Consider the following 17,242-nt stretch of genomic DNA (forward strand, 5'->3'; position numbering starts at 1 on the left):
AAGGTGCCAAACACCACAAAAATAAATCACGACACTTTATTTATGCACACAAATCAACAAACAGCTTAAAAATCGAGTTAGCATTGAACTGAATTGAAATAGATGACATGGAACACACACACACATTCAATGCGGCGAAAATAAACGACCAGCACGGGATGGGAATTCATTTGATCGACAAAATGTTTCAAGTTTCGAAAGGACATGAACACATCAAGGCACAAAGATACCCAGAAATGTGACAAAATATTTACGTGTTTTTCGTGTATGAAACACACATAAATTTTGAATTTGGTTTTGGTGCAAGAAATTGAAGAAATCCACAATGAAAAGGCCTCATGTCAAATTGCAATTTTCATTTTTTTTTTCTCATGTTTTTCGTGTTCCTGCCAAGCCATGTGATTTAATATTGTTTTTCTCTTTGGAATTTTCGCGGAAATAAGCGAATGGAAAGGCGGTCCAAACATGTACAGTAATTCCCAACGGAATGGCTCTTCTTGTCCAATGCAATTGAAGAATCGTACGTTTATCGACTAAATAATAGCAAATGGACTAACACCGCTGGTACCGCGCGGCTTATGCGGTTTTTTTCTTTTTCGTTTGCGAATGTGATTTTGAAGCAATCGAATAATTGAAACATTTAAATGCAACTGTCATTCAATGTTGCTTCTCATCGGTCGTGGTCGATAGATACAAATTCATACAAGTGTGTAGCAGTTTTCATATTAGCAAATCGCTCATCGCTTCTCTCTGTGTGTGTTTTTATGTGACACACGGTGCAATGGATTCAAGAAAACCATTATCGTTTCTATTTCCCATTAATACATATTGGATACTTACAACAGCTATAAGCCGAGGTTTTACAGTGATATCTCTGCCGTTTTACAATTTCAACTCATCGTTTCAATTGCTTTTCAATTTGGATGTTGTTCTCATTCCACCGTGCACCAAAAAAAAAACAACAACATTAGATTTTATTATTCTCTTACGATTTTTATGCGGCACCCATTTTTTGCATCTGCATCGATTGAGTGTGCACAATAGAAGAGGATGTAAAAATTGAAGGGGAAAAAAATCTTCCAAATCTTATGCACACATCCAAAACACGATCCACTCCAAAGTGTTGAAATATTAAAAACAAATCGGTGTAAACGTACAAACAACGAGAAAGAGAGAAAACGGAAGGAAGAAAAAGAAAAGTCGAAAACAAAAAAAAGAAGAGTTCCCTTTTATTTCAACGTTTATTGCATGCTGCACAAAAGTATTTTGTTACAGTTTTGTACGTATCGTCGACGGTTTTTGTTGTTGTTGTCGTCATTCGAGTGGGAGCAATTGAATGAAATGACCAAAATGTGCGAAATGACTAAATAAATACAATGCTATCAAGTGGATTTTTTGAACGATTTCCAAATTGAATGCCTCGTGAACCTATTACGTTATTCTCGAAATTTTGATCCTCTTTATTCGCAAATAAACACAAACAAATACTGAAATCAAATGATTTTCATAAATTCTTTGTCAAAATTACTTCTGCAAAAGATAGTTCGAAAATAAACGCGAAAAGAATGAAAATTAGTAAATGTATGTAATGACAAAGAAGACGGAGAATAATGAAGAATTATTTAAGGAAGTAAGTAATATGTAAAAAAAAGCTAAACGAGAAAAAGAATTATAAAATCGCATTTCCGTGTGCATGCATAAAATGTTCTTCAATATTTTTGCTTGAAATTGGTTGCCGTTCAAGTTTCCGTTCATTAATCAGTAATCAGATCTTTTGCATTTCGCAACGAACCGAATGGTATTTAATCAGTATGGAAATGCATGTGTTCTGTCAAATTGCGATGGAATTGATCACATATTGTATGAAAAAGACGATTTCCGTATCTCTCGGTGTGTGTGTGCGTCAAAGTATGGGGAATGTGTGTCTCTTTTTTTCTGTGCACGTCATTATGACATTTCACTTTGTTGCCAACATTACGGTATAATGTGTGATAGCAAACGGTTCTATTCACTTTCAGGCAACTTCTGACTGACGAGCTTCTTTCAATTTGACATTTCATGTGGATGAAAACGAATCACATCTTAATGATATCCTGATGACATTTAAATTCATTTCAATGTAACGTTTCGCTATGTTTCTGCCAACATCATCCTGCTACACACATCGATATTCAGAAAGTTTTGATGCGCGTTTCGTTATTGCATACGGCTTTTTGCTTTAAATTGTATTGAATGCATATGAATGTAGTGAGGATGCTTTGATGTGTGAATTATTGCATTTCAGCGTTCATTTGATACAGAAAAAAAGATTTGCCATGTGTCATAGAACGAAAGAGAGAGAGAGAGATTTTGTTCGAAAGTTAAGTCTTGGGACAATTTGTGTGTTTTTCCACGTTAAAGAGTTGATGGTAGTGACGAAATTTCAGTAAAAGTACGGAAAAAGGATTGAAATTCAAAAAGTTGCTTCTAAGCGTAGACTTCTTTTCTTTAATTGAATCCATTGAAAATGTACTGAATTGGAAATTATTTTGTATTTATGCATTCTCGGCACTTCATTACAGCGGGGCTTTCAGGAAAGTTTGCATCAAAATATCTTCCTGCGTTTTGTATTCCATCTCTCTTATTCATTTTCTACATCGGTGAAACTGCAATTAGCTGAACTTTTTCATGAATTCAGCGATTCTTCTTTGTATGTGTTTGTCCATTGATTTTTCTCTTGTATATTCGTCCTTCTATTGATTTTAATATAATTTTATGAAAACTTTATCAATTTTCTGTGTTTGAAAAATCATAAGCACTTGAAGAGAAGAAAGAGAGAGAGAGAGAAGCGAGACCAAACAAAATCTACTTAATAAAGAATTTGTATGCAATCTCATTCTCCGTTGCTGTTGTTGTTGTTGTTGTTGTTCTTTATCTCTTTTAATTCTCGTTCATTTCTTTTTGCCATTTCAATTTCTTAATGTGAATGTATACGCTCAATCGCTCGGTTGCTTTTGTTTTCGCGCACCGCTCTCCGTCGAAATAAGAGGTGGGAAAAAAGAGTGAATAACTGCTCAAAACTCAATGATTGAATTAAGTGCAAATCATAATTCGGGCACTCTATATGTTCAAGCGTTCACATCGAAATTTCATCTTTATGAATCCCAATTATTTTACCGAATCGGCGAAATAAATGAATGAATGTGCGAGGCATCATTTTTGCAATAAAACTGAGGTATTTTTGGGGTTCAATGCGGAGAGGAAATAGTTTTTCAAAGTTATATGCGAGTTGCAATTTGTCGAGAAATTAATGAATGCTAACGGCAATGTGCAAATGCAATGAAGTGAAACTGATTTACGTCTAAATTCACTTTTAATTACGGAATGCAAAGTTTCTCCATCCAATTCTCTTCTTTTTTCTGGAAAATTTTTGTACTTTTTTTATTCACTCTCCCCATTCGCCAATGCTCTTCATTCCAATTGCATTGCGACTTTTTTTTGTTGCATTTGATAAATAGTATTGCAAAACAGCATTATTTTCATACACACTAATATGGATATGACCAAATTGAGACAGAGGGAGAGAGAGAAAGAGTGCGCGCAATCAGTCAGACTCAATGATTGCCCCCCTCTCATGATAAAATGTTCCAATAATAGCGGCAGTTTGTTAGAAATATTTGTTCTACTTGCCAGCTGATGAAATAGATCTCTCTCGTGCGAACCATTTCATAGCTAAAGTAAGAGCACACTTCCCGTCATTGATTTATCACAAAATGTATCAAACTATAGATGCAGTGCAACGGCTGCTATTGCTACCACCACTTTAGCTGTTATTGTGCATGCGGACGAGAGATCAGCAAATTCATTTATCATTCGATCTGTCGAATGTTTCATGCTTTCCACTTGCTCTTCCTTTCATATTGACTATGTCGATGACGATAATGATGGTGCACACTCTTCCGTATGCCTGCAACACGCCATATAACAATCCAGTTAAATAAATGGAAAATCATTGCTAGTTGAACGTAAAATAATTTATATACAAGAATATGAAATATGTCATCGGCAAACATATTGACATATTGCCTTCCATAACACACACACTCACACACATGCACAGTTATGTATATGAAACTATTCAAATGCCAAAGATAACCGGCAAAACGTAATAAATGGTTAATTTCGTGGAGACAATTCTGAACAATAAATAATTGGGTAATAACCAAGTGAAATGGAATCAAATGAATTCTTCAATCGTTTCAACTCAACTAATATACTGACATTTTTAAATCATTCCAATTCGTCCATTGTTCAATGAAGAATGGTCGGAAAAGTGCTGAGTCAATGGCATTTTGTCGAAAATGACAATTTGTTCCTGGTCTTTATTTTTGTTCCGGACTTTTTCTGTTTTCAATTTTGTTTCAAATTGATTGCTCCATAAAGCGAATGGTATTAATAAATTATAACTTGGACTTACACTCATCCCATTCGTTAATATGAAAAAATTATAGCAATTAGTTAACAATAAATTTCTCTAAATAAAGAACCTGAATTGATTCGAAAAAAAAAAGTTTTATTTTTGCACTTTTTGGTAATCATACTCTTTTTTGTAGAATTTTTCTTCGCATAACATCCGTATGAGATTTGACACTACCTATTCAATTTTGCAGCATCAATCTGAGCTAAAGTGTATTATACCCTATTGGTCTCATTCGAAATCGTTCATGACTTTTTTTTGGTGTAGTACAAAAACTCGTCGGAATCGCTCTCAGAAATATTGCAACCAGTTAGAAATGCCAGAGACTTTTCTGGAATTTTTGAAAGTGTTGTTACATTTTTTTCTGCGAAGGTGCACTTTTCTACAAAATTCGGTCATTATGGGCTCTCTGAAATATGGTCGTAAGGTAAAAATCGTTATTATCGATGTAAAACGACCAAAAATTACATTTTGAGCAATCTCCATCAGTCATGAGCGTCGAAAAGAATGAAAGTGAACAGAATCTACTAGAAAAGTTCAAAATCTTCATCTCCAAATTTGTATGATGTAGTACGAAAGTTCAATTCTATGTTAAGAAATTAGAAATTTTCCATATAAGTCGACTAAAAACGACACAAAGTCTGCTGTGGTTGTTCCGTCAGGGCACTTGTGTCATCGATCTGTGTCTCAAATTTTTCCATTGAAATAGATGTCGAACAGACAACTTATTTCTCCACGACAATATTCTCCTTTCGAATATTGAGTTAATTAACATCAAACAACTGTCAAATGACCACACTGTCTCTCTTTCCTTTGTTTTATATGAAAATATAATAAATTCATGATTCCGATAATTTGGGAATAAGTTTTTAATAACACTAGTCAATTAAGGTGTGATTAAAGCTGTAAAATTCCTTTCTCCCATAAGAAAACATTTGGTTTTATTTTCTAATTAAATAATTTCAAATAAATTTCAAACATGTAAATCGAACAAAACGTTGTCGTTTCTCGAGGGACCCACATCAATTTATAAACAAAAAATTGAATAATTTCACCCCAATCACAATTAATCTTTTTATATTTTTGAATATTTCAATGAATTGAACCAAGAATAAATAATTTATTGATGCAATTATCATTTCAATCAAAATAATAATAAAAAAACAGTAGCTCTCATCGTCTAAGTCTCATATAAAATCGAAAAATACTCAATAATTTCATCCAAGATAAATGTTTTATGTGTCTTTATTAATTTCCACCAGTTAAAATGTAGACTGGTACTTGTATGATTTCATTTTTCTTCATTTCAACGAAGAATCGAATATAAAAGTTGGATAAAATAAATTTCACCATGAAATGCGATAATAAAAATGAATGTGTATTTTTTAGTATCTCTTATTTTATTCAGTCACTAATGGCATATTAATGGTTTTTTTTTTGTGTGTGTGTTGATGGGGGTAATAAAGTGGATGAGAGCGAGTGTCATGATCCAGTTGTATGAACCAAACATATCAATGGCAAATATATATCCGAATCACTAATTCAGTTTCCGATGTGAGTGCTTTGCTTTCAATCACACACACACAAAAAAAAATTCGGTTTGATTTTATGTACTCAGCAAATGCTGACATGCACTTATGAATGCAAACGATATATCGATAATAGTTTTCTTTATTTGAAAATCATCAATTCAAAGTTCGTGATGAAGTAAGAGCGCCACATTTTGATTTATTACAATTTTTTTCGAATTCTTCTTGTGTTTCTTTTTTGTTTTTGAAAAAAAGAAAAAAAAATTCCGTCAAAAACCGTTTTTGATTTAATGCGAGCGCGTAATTTTCATTCTTGAAGAAGATGAAACGAGTAAATATCATCGAATCTGAAATAGCGGTGTGCAAACAAAAATCGTGGCTGTTGATAAGAAAAGTAACTTTATAACCACTTTTGCAAAGCTATTATGTAAAATCATTGGGGAGATATAGCGGTTAACTCTTGGCTTTTCAGGCAGCACGCGCTTCAATTTCTCTCACACAAATATACATTTCGCAGAGAGGCGAAAAACCTGAACCAAACCGATAACGCATAATGATGCGTATAATAATAATAATTTCCTCGAATTTTTTTCTTTCTCGAACTTGTTCAGTTTGCGTAGCAACCAGTTCGTAATGCACAATACTCCAGTTCACTGACTATGAGATGAGAGCGAGAGAGAGCAATGAACAAACAAACGCGCGCATACACGCAAAAATCCGTCGTTTACAACAGAAAATCACAAAAAAAAACGAGAATAAATTTGAATACTTCGATGAATGGCATTCAAAATGTCAGCATTTTCATCAGGCGGTGTTGCACAGGATTTCAATTTCCCATCAGTACAAATGTGTCTTTATGCAATTTACATATCACGAAATAGATATATGTATGTGTGTGTATATCGCTTCAAGTATCAGTACATATTTGCTTTTTAGTGCGCGTTTACAGTGTTTTTGCGCTACTTGCGCGCGTATTCGTCTATGTTTCCCCACCAAATATCGGGAAAAAATCGAGTCGAAAAAAAAATTGTATCGATAACAGTCAAAAAAAAAATCACAAAAGAGAAGAAGACATTTTCATGCATGTGTATCTCTCTACATATCTTTCTTCAATCACATTGTCGATGCAAAGAAAATTATTATTCAAGACGATTGATATTGGGTTACGCGATTTTTTCCACACATACTCATATGTGTATATTTTATATGCCGCAGTAGACGACAGCCAAAATCGATCGAATGCTAAGAAATCAAGTGAAATTCTTTTATCAAAAAATTCGCTCGTTTTTTTATGGCGGTTTTTAACGTACCCCTGTGCGTATTGTGCACAACCATTTTTTTTTGATGGATTCGGAGATTTTTCATTTTCTTCTTTTGCATCATCTTCCGCGCCCCAAAGTTGAAAGGAATTTATAAAAGAGAAAACAACATCAATAAATACGAGAGAGAGAGAGAGAGGACACCAGGCAGAAAAATTCATGTGGGAGCACCGCGTCACCTGCCCAAATCAATGATCGTTTCACCAAACTAAACTGTATCTACAATCATCGTTATCATGAGATGTCATGATAACCGCCGCAATGCCATGCACTTATTTGACTTTCATGTCCCCATTCTCGGCTTTTGCGCTCTCACAATCCCCATAATATCATATTTTTATATTGTCATATTTTAAATCTCGTATATCACATCGATTTGCATATACAGCATTTGCGAATTTATTCATGATTATTTTGAATCCATGTCTATAAGGCATAACTTGGAATGGAGAACGGGAAAGCGAAGCGAAAAAAAACACCAATGAACTTTAAGTATATCATCTTGTCTGTATTTTTCTTACATTTCACTTTATTTCGGCATCGATTTTTCTTTTTCGCTTGTCGCAAACGCAGATGAACCACATCGCAAATGAAACCAGATAGAAAAGCGCACGCACATGAAAATGATGAAAAACTAACTGCTGTACTGTGTCTACAATAGTCTACACGAAAAACAATAAAAATTCGTTTAATGAAAGATGAATTATTCTTATTTGATTTGTGCGTTATTCTTTGGTTGAATGTGTGCCGTTCGCAAAACACACACACACAAAAATGTAATAAAACGTAGTTTCCTCTTGTCTATCTTGCAAAAACTTACACAATTTGGCCGCAAGAAAAAAAAGAACTGAAGCGCTCATTGTCGATTATCATGAATTCACAGTTCATAAATCAAGCAATCTCATTTGAATCTTGACAACCGAGCATTTTCTGCATACTGTTTTTGGCTAGAAATGAACGCAAACAACAAAATATGCAACACGAAAAAAGTTTTGTTGATTAAATAACAACAACTTAATATGCAATCATTCAATTAAAATAACATTTTTGGTTTTTGCGCTTGGGTTCGTGCAAACGCGGGCGAGATTTTTTGCATCATCCACTCCATTGTAATAAAAATAAAATAATGTGGATGCATTTTATGGTGGTGTTGTTGCATTATTCTATATCGAATCAAAATGACGAACGAGAAAAATAATTAATTTCATTAAATATAATTTAAAATGGAACTTTGTTGATTGTATTTAATTTACCAAAAACTGAAATAAATAGCAACAAAAAGTGAACTAAAACATTTTCAGTTGTTCGTTTTCGTTCTTTTTGTTTTCGTCATCAACAAGAAGAATGCACAAAAGTTTTTTAAAGTAAACTATTGTCGATGATGACATCATCCCGAATATGAAATTGTTTACGGCAAATTATGGAAATACTAAAGATGTTCTTCGAATGAATTCAAGCGAAGATTTAACTCAATGGTGCCCGAATTCCGATTCATTGCACCACGATACAGGTACATGTGAGCGTGCAAAATATCCATTAAAAAGTTCAAAGTGGGCCTATTGTATTCACATTTTGGCTTTTTGAAAATCTACCATTAAGATAAATGACGGTTTTTTTGTTGCGCTCTTCAATTCGGATTACTGTAGATGGAAAACTTTATTCGCTACATCCCTTCCTATTGCCTTTGCTGAGATGAGTCCATTGTTAATTTTTCATCATAGTCGACGATGACAATATGATATTAAAGAAAGGAAAAAAAGAAATATTGCGTCGCTTGTTTATTATTTCAATTCGAATGTCGATCTATTTTGGAATTTCGTAAATTGTTTAGCTTTTTATTGTAAGTACGCCCACCCCACCATCGCTGAAAAATGAAATGTGAAAGAAAATGATTTCTTAACAACGATCATAAATTATTTGAAATGTACAGAAAAACTTTTGGATGCTTTTTTTTCTCATACACAATTTAAAAGTCGCGTAAACTCAACCGGAATTCAACATTTTGGTAGTTGTCAAAAGTCATGTCACATTTACTTACTTTTTTGGTGTCTACGGAAAAGAATGACAAAGAACGTGTTAAATTGAAATGTAGCTTATGGGATGAATATTTTTGAACTTCGATGGTGAATACAAAATCTCGCATGACTTGTAATTGTTAATTTATGTTTAAATGAACAGAGACGAGGTATATGTACAGATCTTGAATTAAAAAAAAAAGGAAAACGACGAATGTTTTTGCACAATTTCATTTACTTGACAAACATGACTTAGAAAAGTTGCACTCTTTGAATTTCAAAATTATATAAATTGTAGATTGTATCAAGATGACGTGGGCTTAGGCCAGTATGGAAAACAAGCCGAGGTTTCTGCACAAAAGCATCCTCTACCGGATGCATACGGTCCTGCTTTTTTGTGTGATGAATCAGCTGCAGGACAATTTCTGTTTGGGTTACATTTTCCATAAATGAATTTATCTTTGTCATTTCGAATGGATTGAAGTGATGAAGCGAGAAAAAAGTTTATACACATTTCATGATTACAATCACTTGAAGTGCATCCAGGCTGAATTCTAGAATAGGACCGCCACACCAATACGTATAATTCATATAATATTAAATCGGAATTTAAATTTATTACCTGTCGTGAGGATTTGTATAGAAATTCACATCTCCCCTTGGTTGGTTTGAACCAATTAAATTATAGTTATCAGAGATAAAATTAACTACCGTTCTTGCATCATCACCATGTAATCCAGTGAGTCCCAAGTCCAATATTGGTGAGCCAATACACAGTGCTGAATAAAGAAAATGAATTTGAATTGGAATTTGGTTGGTCTTTGTTTAAAAACATCCATAATTACCAAAAATTTTATTCAGTTGACCTTTATTATTTCGTCTCAGATCATCAGCCATATAGGATAAAAAGCGATTGCCCAAACTATGTGCAAATGCATCAACTGAACTAGGACGCAATCCAAGTGTTCCAGTTATGTGATTTGATAAATAATCACCAATACTTCTTCCTATCCGTCCTCTTACCAATAGAAAATTACAGCATAAATCTGTATAAGAAATGATCACGCCGTATTTGTATTCGTCCGTTGATAATAGCACTTTCATTAAAGCATACATCCAATCTAAAAAAAAAATTAAAAATTAAAAGAAAAACTGATTTCTCTAAATAATTAATACTGACATTTTTCTTTTAAATCCACTTCATCACAAAAACCGTGAATACCAAGAAGTACTTTTTCGCCTTTATCGCAATGAGTTGGTGGAGATTTTGAATAGTTTTTGCCATCTCTGTTTAAAAAAAAAATGAAACCCATCAGGGATGAAAACAGATGAAATTTGGTTTTAAAAACTCACTTTGTGTAGTAAAAAACGACGTGTTTGGATGCATCAAAGTTAAAAAAGTCCGATCTATCGCACCGCCTATGTACATTATTTCTTGATTTTTCTGCATTTGTGTTTAGATAGACTTCTTGATTAACACATTCTTTTGCCATCACATTTTCTATTCAAGTTGAGTAAGAAGAAAGCAGTCAATTAATATAAAAACTCATTGTTTAATCACATCGAACTGACTTACGAATTACAAAAATAATTAAAATTGAAAATTTCCGAAACATTTTTTCTTTCATTTGATCACTTAATCGTGATTAATTCAAGTGCACTATGACTGAACCATACGTTATTGTTTTTAAAGCAAAATTTCAGAACTTCAAACGAGGTCATCTAAAATTTAATAACACCTGAACACTCAATTGTGCACTTCAAAGAACAAATTGCATATTTTTATTCGATGAAAGCCATCTGCGTTCGTCTATTTTTCCTACACTTTTTTGTGTTTATATATCTAAAATATGATCATATTTGTTTAAAGAAGTAAACATTGTTCGCTATCTTCCATATAGAACTTTATGTCGAAAGTGGGCGCTTGGAATTTTATTTATTTTAATAAAATAAAGAAACTATGGCCCAATGACCTAGTACAGTTTTTTTCAAACTCAAATTCTTATTTCTGGTTTTCTTATTTCAATTGGAAAGTTCTATGGAAGATATAAATAGCGGACAATATTTACTTATTTAAATAAATATGATCAGATTTTAGGCAAATAAACGAGAAAAAAATGTGGGCAAAAATAGATGAACGTGAACGGCTATCATCAAATAAAAATATGCAATTTGTTCTTTGAAGTGCACAAATGAGTGTTCAGGTGTTATTTAATTTTAGATAACCTCGTTTGAAGTTCTGAAATCTTGCTTTAAAAACAATAACGTATGGTTACTCCTGAAGGCTCAGATGTACATGTAAATATAAAGCGACAACTCAATTCTTCAAAATTATGCAAACTTTATACATCTGTGTGTTCTCTGTCAAGAAGACAGTCTATGACATACATAAACCTTGTGTTATCACTTTGCCTTTGTGGCCGGCAAATAAAACAATAGCTTGAGGGTAAACAACAAACTAATTGAAAAAACGGTAATTTTTTTTGCGAACATCGACATAAATTAAATATACATTTTTGGTTCAGAGACTGGCAATCAGAAAGCTATGATGTGTTTTATTGATGCATTGCATGTGTGCAATGAGCAGAAAGTGCAACCATTTTGAAAATGGCAAAAGCATAAATTGTTATTGTGCCAAAGCTCAGCCACAAGCCACATCAAAAACGATTTTGTGTGAGTGTGTCTTTTAGTATAAACATATTTATAAGGTTTTGGTAAATGAATACCAATTTAATGGTAAGAATACAAATCCACATAATTGTAAATAACATGGGCACATTTCAATTGGTTGGCAAAACTAATGATTTTATCATGGTCATGTTTTATGTGTTAAAAATACTTGGCTGTTGCTTAATTTATTTCGGTATACAGGGTGGTTCACATAAGTGGCTCACAACTGGCGAATGTGAGTTTTGATTTTCGAAAATCTTATACGATCATAGGTGGGATTTCTAGGGTTTGAATATTGTCAGAGAAAAATTTGGCCCCCTAACAAAATTCTTGTCATCCCCGTATCCGATTTTCGAAAAAATGTATGAAAATCTCCGTATGAAAATTAATACACCCTGTATTATGGCATAGACGGATGAATATTGTTCCGAACAAAATATTTTCATAATCTTTAACATTTCATATTTTGCATAGATGCTTTCCATATATATACTCTTTCTCTCCATCTCTTTGTCTCTCTCACACACTCTCTTATGTTAGAGCTATTTCGTAGATTATTTTCATCGATACGAGTGCATTTTTTGTTAATTCATTCAAGTACAAAAACCAAGACCAATCTTGTGGGTTTTTGAGATTACACTTACGTATCCTTTTTAAAATATAATCATATTAAGTGTTTTTCACATTTCTCTCTACTCTTAACGTTAGCTGATGATGTTCAGTGCATCAAAGGTACTACATCCAGGATATTTCGTCAGAAAAAACACATAGACAGAATATATCGTGCTGTGTAAAGTGGATGTAAATTATGTTGATTCCAAAAAAAAAACTTCAATTTTCCGAGACTTTTCGATTTGTGCATATTTTAAATACGGAATTAAACGGTTTTCTGAAGCGTACAGTATTTAATATAATTAAAAGAGCTTTATACCGATATTATGCTATTTGTAAATCGAAAACTTGATAATATGCCCGATCTCTTTTGTTCAACATTCATTTAGTTTGGAAAATTATTGTTCGATCATGCTTTTTTGTTTTTCGACCCTTTATGAACATTGACCACAACTCTAATATTTGAAATATTATATTTCTGCGTATATTTTTGACATTTTCCTTATTTCTTCCCTACCCGAAGCCACTGTACCATCCAACCAATGACTCATTAGTATTGAATGACACAAAGAACGCGCTATGTTTAGATATGATCAGGAGTATTATGTTTATCATTTAAAATCCATATATGTGTGTGCACAATTCACAACTTCTCATCAACTTTTCAAAATATCACATGTTTAGATAAACATAAAATTAAAATTATCGTGCACAATCAGAAAGCATTTTTTTAAAGCATGTATGTCGTTGTTGAAAAGGATTTCAAATTTTTATTATTAATTAATCGTAAAGAGTCAACATATGCATTTCTAAAGAGCTTTTATCTTCGCATTTCATGACTTGACAAAGTTTGTCTTCATGTGGCGCTTCAAGATGTGTATCATCATGACATAACGCATATGTACATATAAAAAATATACAAATTGAAAATAAATTGATGTGTCATCTCAAATCAATATTTGTGAATATACTTTTTCTTATCATTTGATCTTTATTTGCATTAAACCAGAATTTTGACGTAAAAGTTGGATACTGTCTTGGAACATTCTTCGCAGCTTTTTTATCAACGATTTATTTTTTTCGTTTTGTCATGAAATTCACATAACATCACCATTATCCACATACATTGATGTAATGCATGAATTGGATTTTGATGCGTATGGAGTAACTGTAGACAGTCTGAAAAGATTTTTTTTGTAAAGAATGATGCCATCAATTATGTGTTATTTTGAGAATCTTTTAGTGAAATTGACAATTATCTAATTAAATATATATTCTCAAAATTCAATCATACTGAAATATTTCCAAAATATGTCTCAGCCCAGTTAATATCGGAATTCATCGAAGAAAAAAATCGTCAGCATTAATAAATTTTACCGTTGTTTATAATACCGTGATATTGTCGAGTTGCATGAGTGAAAAAGCGGTTTCTTCTTCATCATGCGGCGGCCAAAAAGAGATTGAATTGCTGTTCTCTCTTCATTTTTTTATAATGTTTAAAGCTAAAGTGAAGAAATGTAAGACGCATAAACTGCAACAAAAGAAAAAGTTGCACAAAGTCACCAACTATTAAATAATTTTGCTCGAATAGTTCCAGTCTTCATCCTATTTGGGCGAAGAAAAAAGGACGTTGCATATGGACGAAAAAAAATATTTCGTGATAAAATAAAAAGCCATGATAAAAAGAATGTTTTGCAGGGGTGTAGACACAAAGCAAGCTAGAGAGAGAGAAAGAAAGAGAGAGCGATCGAGTCAGAAATAAATGCACTTAGTGCTTTGGGTTTTCTTCTACCGATGACGACAACGACAGCAACGAATAAATAAATTGAAATCCGCATGGTTTACGCGGTATCCACATCCGACACCATTTCGCCAGATAGAGACTTTGCTTTGCTGTTCATATATCACAAATGCAAGTATTGTTCATTGCATTGCTTCATTTCTACCTTTGAATTCATTGTGTGGCACATTCCTTTTGTGTGAGACGGGTTAGTTTTGTTCGTTGTCGCTTTTTGGCTCTTCGTTCACGTTGCTTCAGTTCGCATCATTCCGTTTGCTTTGCAAAATATGCATTCTCTCCCACTCATTTCGGCCACCGATTCGATGTGTCTACATTTATTACACTTTGTTAGATCTCACTCTTTCTCCCATTCCATCTCTCTCTCGCTGAACTTTTATCACAATCACAAATTATATCAATTTGTAATCGCCTGCAGGATATATGTCACGTTAAAAGATTTCTCTTGCAAATAAACATTTTTTATCGCATCGCATACGATGCGGAGATAGTTATTTGTACATTGCACTCGCGCCCACTTTTTGTTTGTTTTCTTTTTGTGTGATAAACTTTTCGAAATAAGCAGAAAAAGATACGATTTTAATTAATAAAAAAACCGACTTGTTTTTCTGGCGATTATATTCGACACTTGAACGCGTTTTTTTTATATTCACTTTTCCAAGTGCAAACACAAATAAAATTGGCCGCTCAGTTTAATCATTTGTAGATCACTGAGCAAATACCAACAATTATTCACCACAAATCTTCAAACCCCGGCAAATGATTCGCTTTTTGAAAATGCAAAACCTACAACAGCAAAAATGCATTTATTTGGCACAACGCGATAAGGAGCACAGATACACGTTCGCTTAAACGAACAACGATGGTGAACACAAAAAAAAATGGAATGTAAAATTCTTTACGAACACTTTCCGGCTAACAAAATCGAATGAAATGAATATAAAAAAAAACACTGAGAATTTGTCACGGCAATAGCACCAAAAGATATTGAGTGGTGATGCAAATGCGAATTCACACGATGAACGAAAATAATACAAGCAATAAATAGAATTGAAAGAAGTGAAATCCCCGCCATCCAATAGCAAGCGAACAGTCGATATCGGATATTGTGTGAGAACATATTAACGGTTCGTTGAATTTCAAAATGCGCTTTTACGATGGTAGAGAAAAAAAATATATATCCAGCACTTTGTTCGCTTGCCGAATGGAAAAATGAAACGAAAAGTGGCTGATGCATTGCATGAATGTCGATGAACAAATCTGCAATACATTGACAGCAAATTTCATTAATATCTTGCGGACAATATGCAAATGCGCACACAAAACGACACACACACACAGCACACAAGATGCATCCATGTCCTTAGCTTATGCTGATGATGCGATGCCATTGCCGTTGATTCTCGTTCGCATCTCGTATCGATTTTTATATCCTGCTTTTATAATGTTGGCTTTCGTCTATTTTCGGTCGGTTTTCTTTCATTTATTTACACTTGAAACTCATTTTATTTACAGGTTAAGTTGGTTTAGAATAAGTTGAAGCTATTTTTTTTATTATGAAGCACATTTACGTATGTACGATCAGTAGTGTTCGGAGGGGGGGTGGTACGGGAACGATAGCCTTGCTTGAGGTTCGGAAAATCCTTTCGATTTGGCAGGGTTTTTGAGAGCCACATTCTCACCCCGTAATCAATTTTGATCCCAGTGGGAGCAAAAAGTCCTTGTTAGGATTGGGTTTTGGAAAATTCGCTAGGGTTTTTGGCAAAAAAAAGTGAATATGAGGAAGAATAGTAAGGAGGGAAAAGAGGGGGGGAGGATCCTCCTCAGCACTCTCCTCCTCCTCTTTTTTCTCCTCACTATTCCTCCTCGTCAGAGGAACAATCTCTGCCAAGAAGTTTACACCAGATAAAATGGAATTATGAAAACGACCCCCTAGTAATATGACGCACACCATTGGAGGATAGCCTCACAACCTTGTGCTTCAAATCCGGATTGTGTTATATGAAATTTAAATTAATCTTGAACACAGCAATTTTTATTGTCCACTGATCACGGTTCCGAACATCAGCCATCAGTTTTCTGCATTAAAAAAGCATTTACTTCAACAATACCTCAACTACTTCATTTTTTTGTGAAATTTACAAAAAAAAAATCCCTTCAAACTTTCGTCATTGTTGAATGCACTTCATTAAAAACAAAACATGAAAAGTTTGACCGAAAAAGTGTAATTTTGAATTCAACATATGAAAACATCAGATTTTTTTCTCTATTCAAAGTAAATCTACCGTTATTTCAACAATATTCGTTCCAATTTCAAAATTTATATAAAGATTGCAAATGATTGTGATATGAGAGTTTGTTTTTCCGCTTGTTTCGAATGTAAATGCTCTTGGGCCATTACTTGACTTGTCTGCATTGATATAACATACCATTCGCGCTTAATTTTTTCTTTCTCACATGTTCCTTTTTATGTACTACACTTCACTGTGCTCGTCATCCGATTTTGTTCGATTTCATCTCTCCATTCGATTTTTTGTGTTGCTTTGTTACCGCCACTATGTGTGTACTGTGTACTATTTTCTTTCATGCATTTTTTTTGTTCGATTATTGTTGCTTTTGTTGGCATTTGCTCATCACCGAGCTATTTCATTCTTTTCGCTCTTTCTCTTTCGCTGTGTCAATTTAGTGATGTGAAAGGGTAATCAATTGCGAATGAATCTATCTTTTACGAAATCAATGCGATTCTTTTTTCCACGAGTTTTTTTTTTTCATTTTCATTTTCATTTCTCTATTGTCTGCACATAGACACGAGCTGTGTGTGTTTTTTTCTTCTTTGATCGCTG

At 33.4% G+C, this 17,242-nt stretch overlaps 2 protein-coding genes across 4 annotated transcripts in view; one reads left to right on the plus strand and one right to left on the minus strand.

The window, feature by feature from the left end:
* Positions 1–17,242, plus strand: part of LOC116349264 (teneurin-m) — a 623,527-nt gene that overhangs the window by 47,352 nt on the left and 558,933 nt on the right. The window lies entirely within an intron of this gene.
* On the minus strand, positions 9,535–11,032 carry LOC116349334. Its single transcript, XM_031780727.1, has 6 exons — positions 10,896–11,032; positions 10,673–10,820; positions 10,500–10,606; positions 10,165–10,440; positions 9,942–10,098; positions 9,535–9,873 (listed from the first exon to the last, which is right to left on the minus strand). Exons 1-6 carry the CDS (start codon positions 10,945–10,947, stop codon positions 9,624–9,626), a joined length of 990 nt encoding a protein of 329 aa, XP_031636587.1. The 5' UTR covers positions 10,948–11,032; the 3' UTR covers positions 9,535–9,623.

Source organism: Contarinia nasturtii, unplaced genomic scaffold (genome assembly GCF_009176525.2).
Source record: "Contarinia nasturtii isolate CC-2019 unplaced genomic scaffold, AAFC_CNas_1.1 Cnas_scaffold_129, whole genome shotgun sequence".
In the NCBI taxonomy this organism is placed as follows: Eukaryota; Metazoa; Arthropoda; class Insecta; order Diptera; family Cecidomyiidae; genus Contarinia; species Contarinia nasturtii.

What these genes read in the sequence shown, in the direction of transcription:
- LOC116349334 (XM_031780727.1), bottom strand. Translation starts at nt 10,947, where the DNA reads ATGAAAGAAAAAATGTTTCGGAAATTTTCAATTTTAATTATTTTTGTA. An exon ending in AGTGGATTTAAAAGAAAAAT is followed by an intron (nt 10,441 to 10,499) that starts GTCAGTATTAAT and finishes TTTTTTTTTTAG; the next exon opens with ATTGGATGTATGCTTTAATG. An exon ending in TCAACTGAATAAAATTTTTG is followed by an intron (nt 10,099 to 10,164) that starts GTAATTATGGAT and finishes TTCTTTATTCAG; the next exon opens with CACTGTGTATTGGCTCACCA.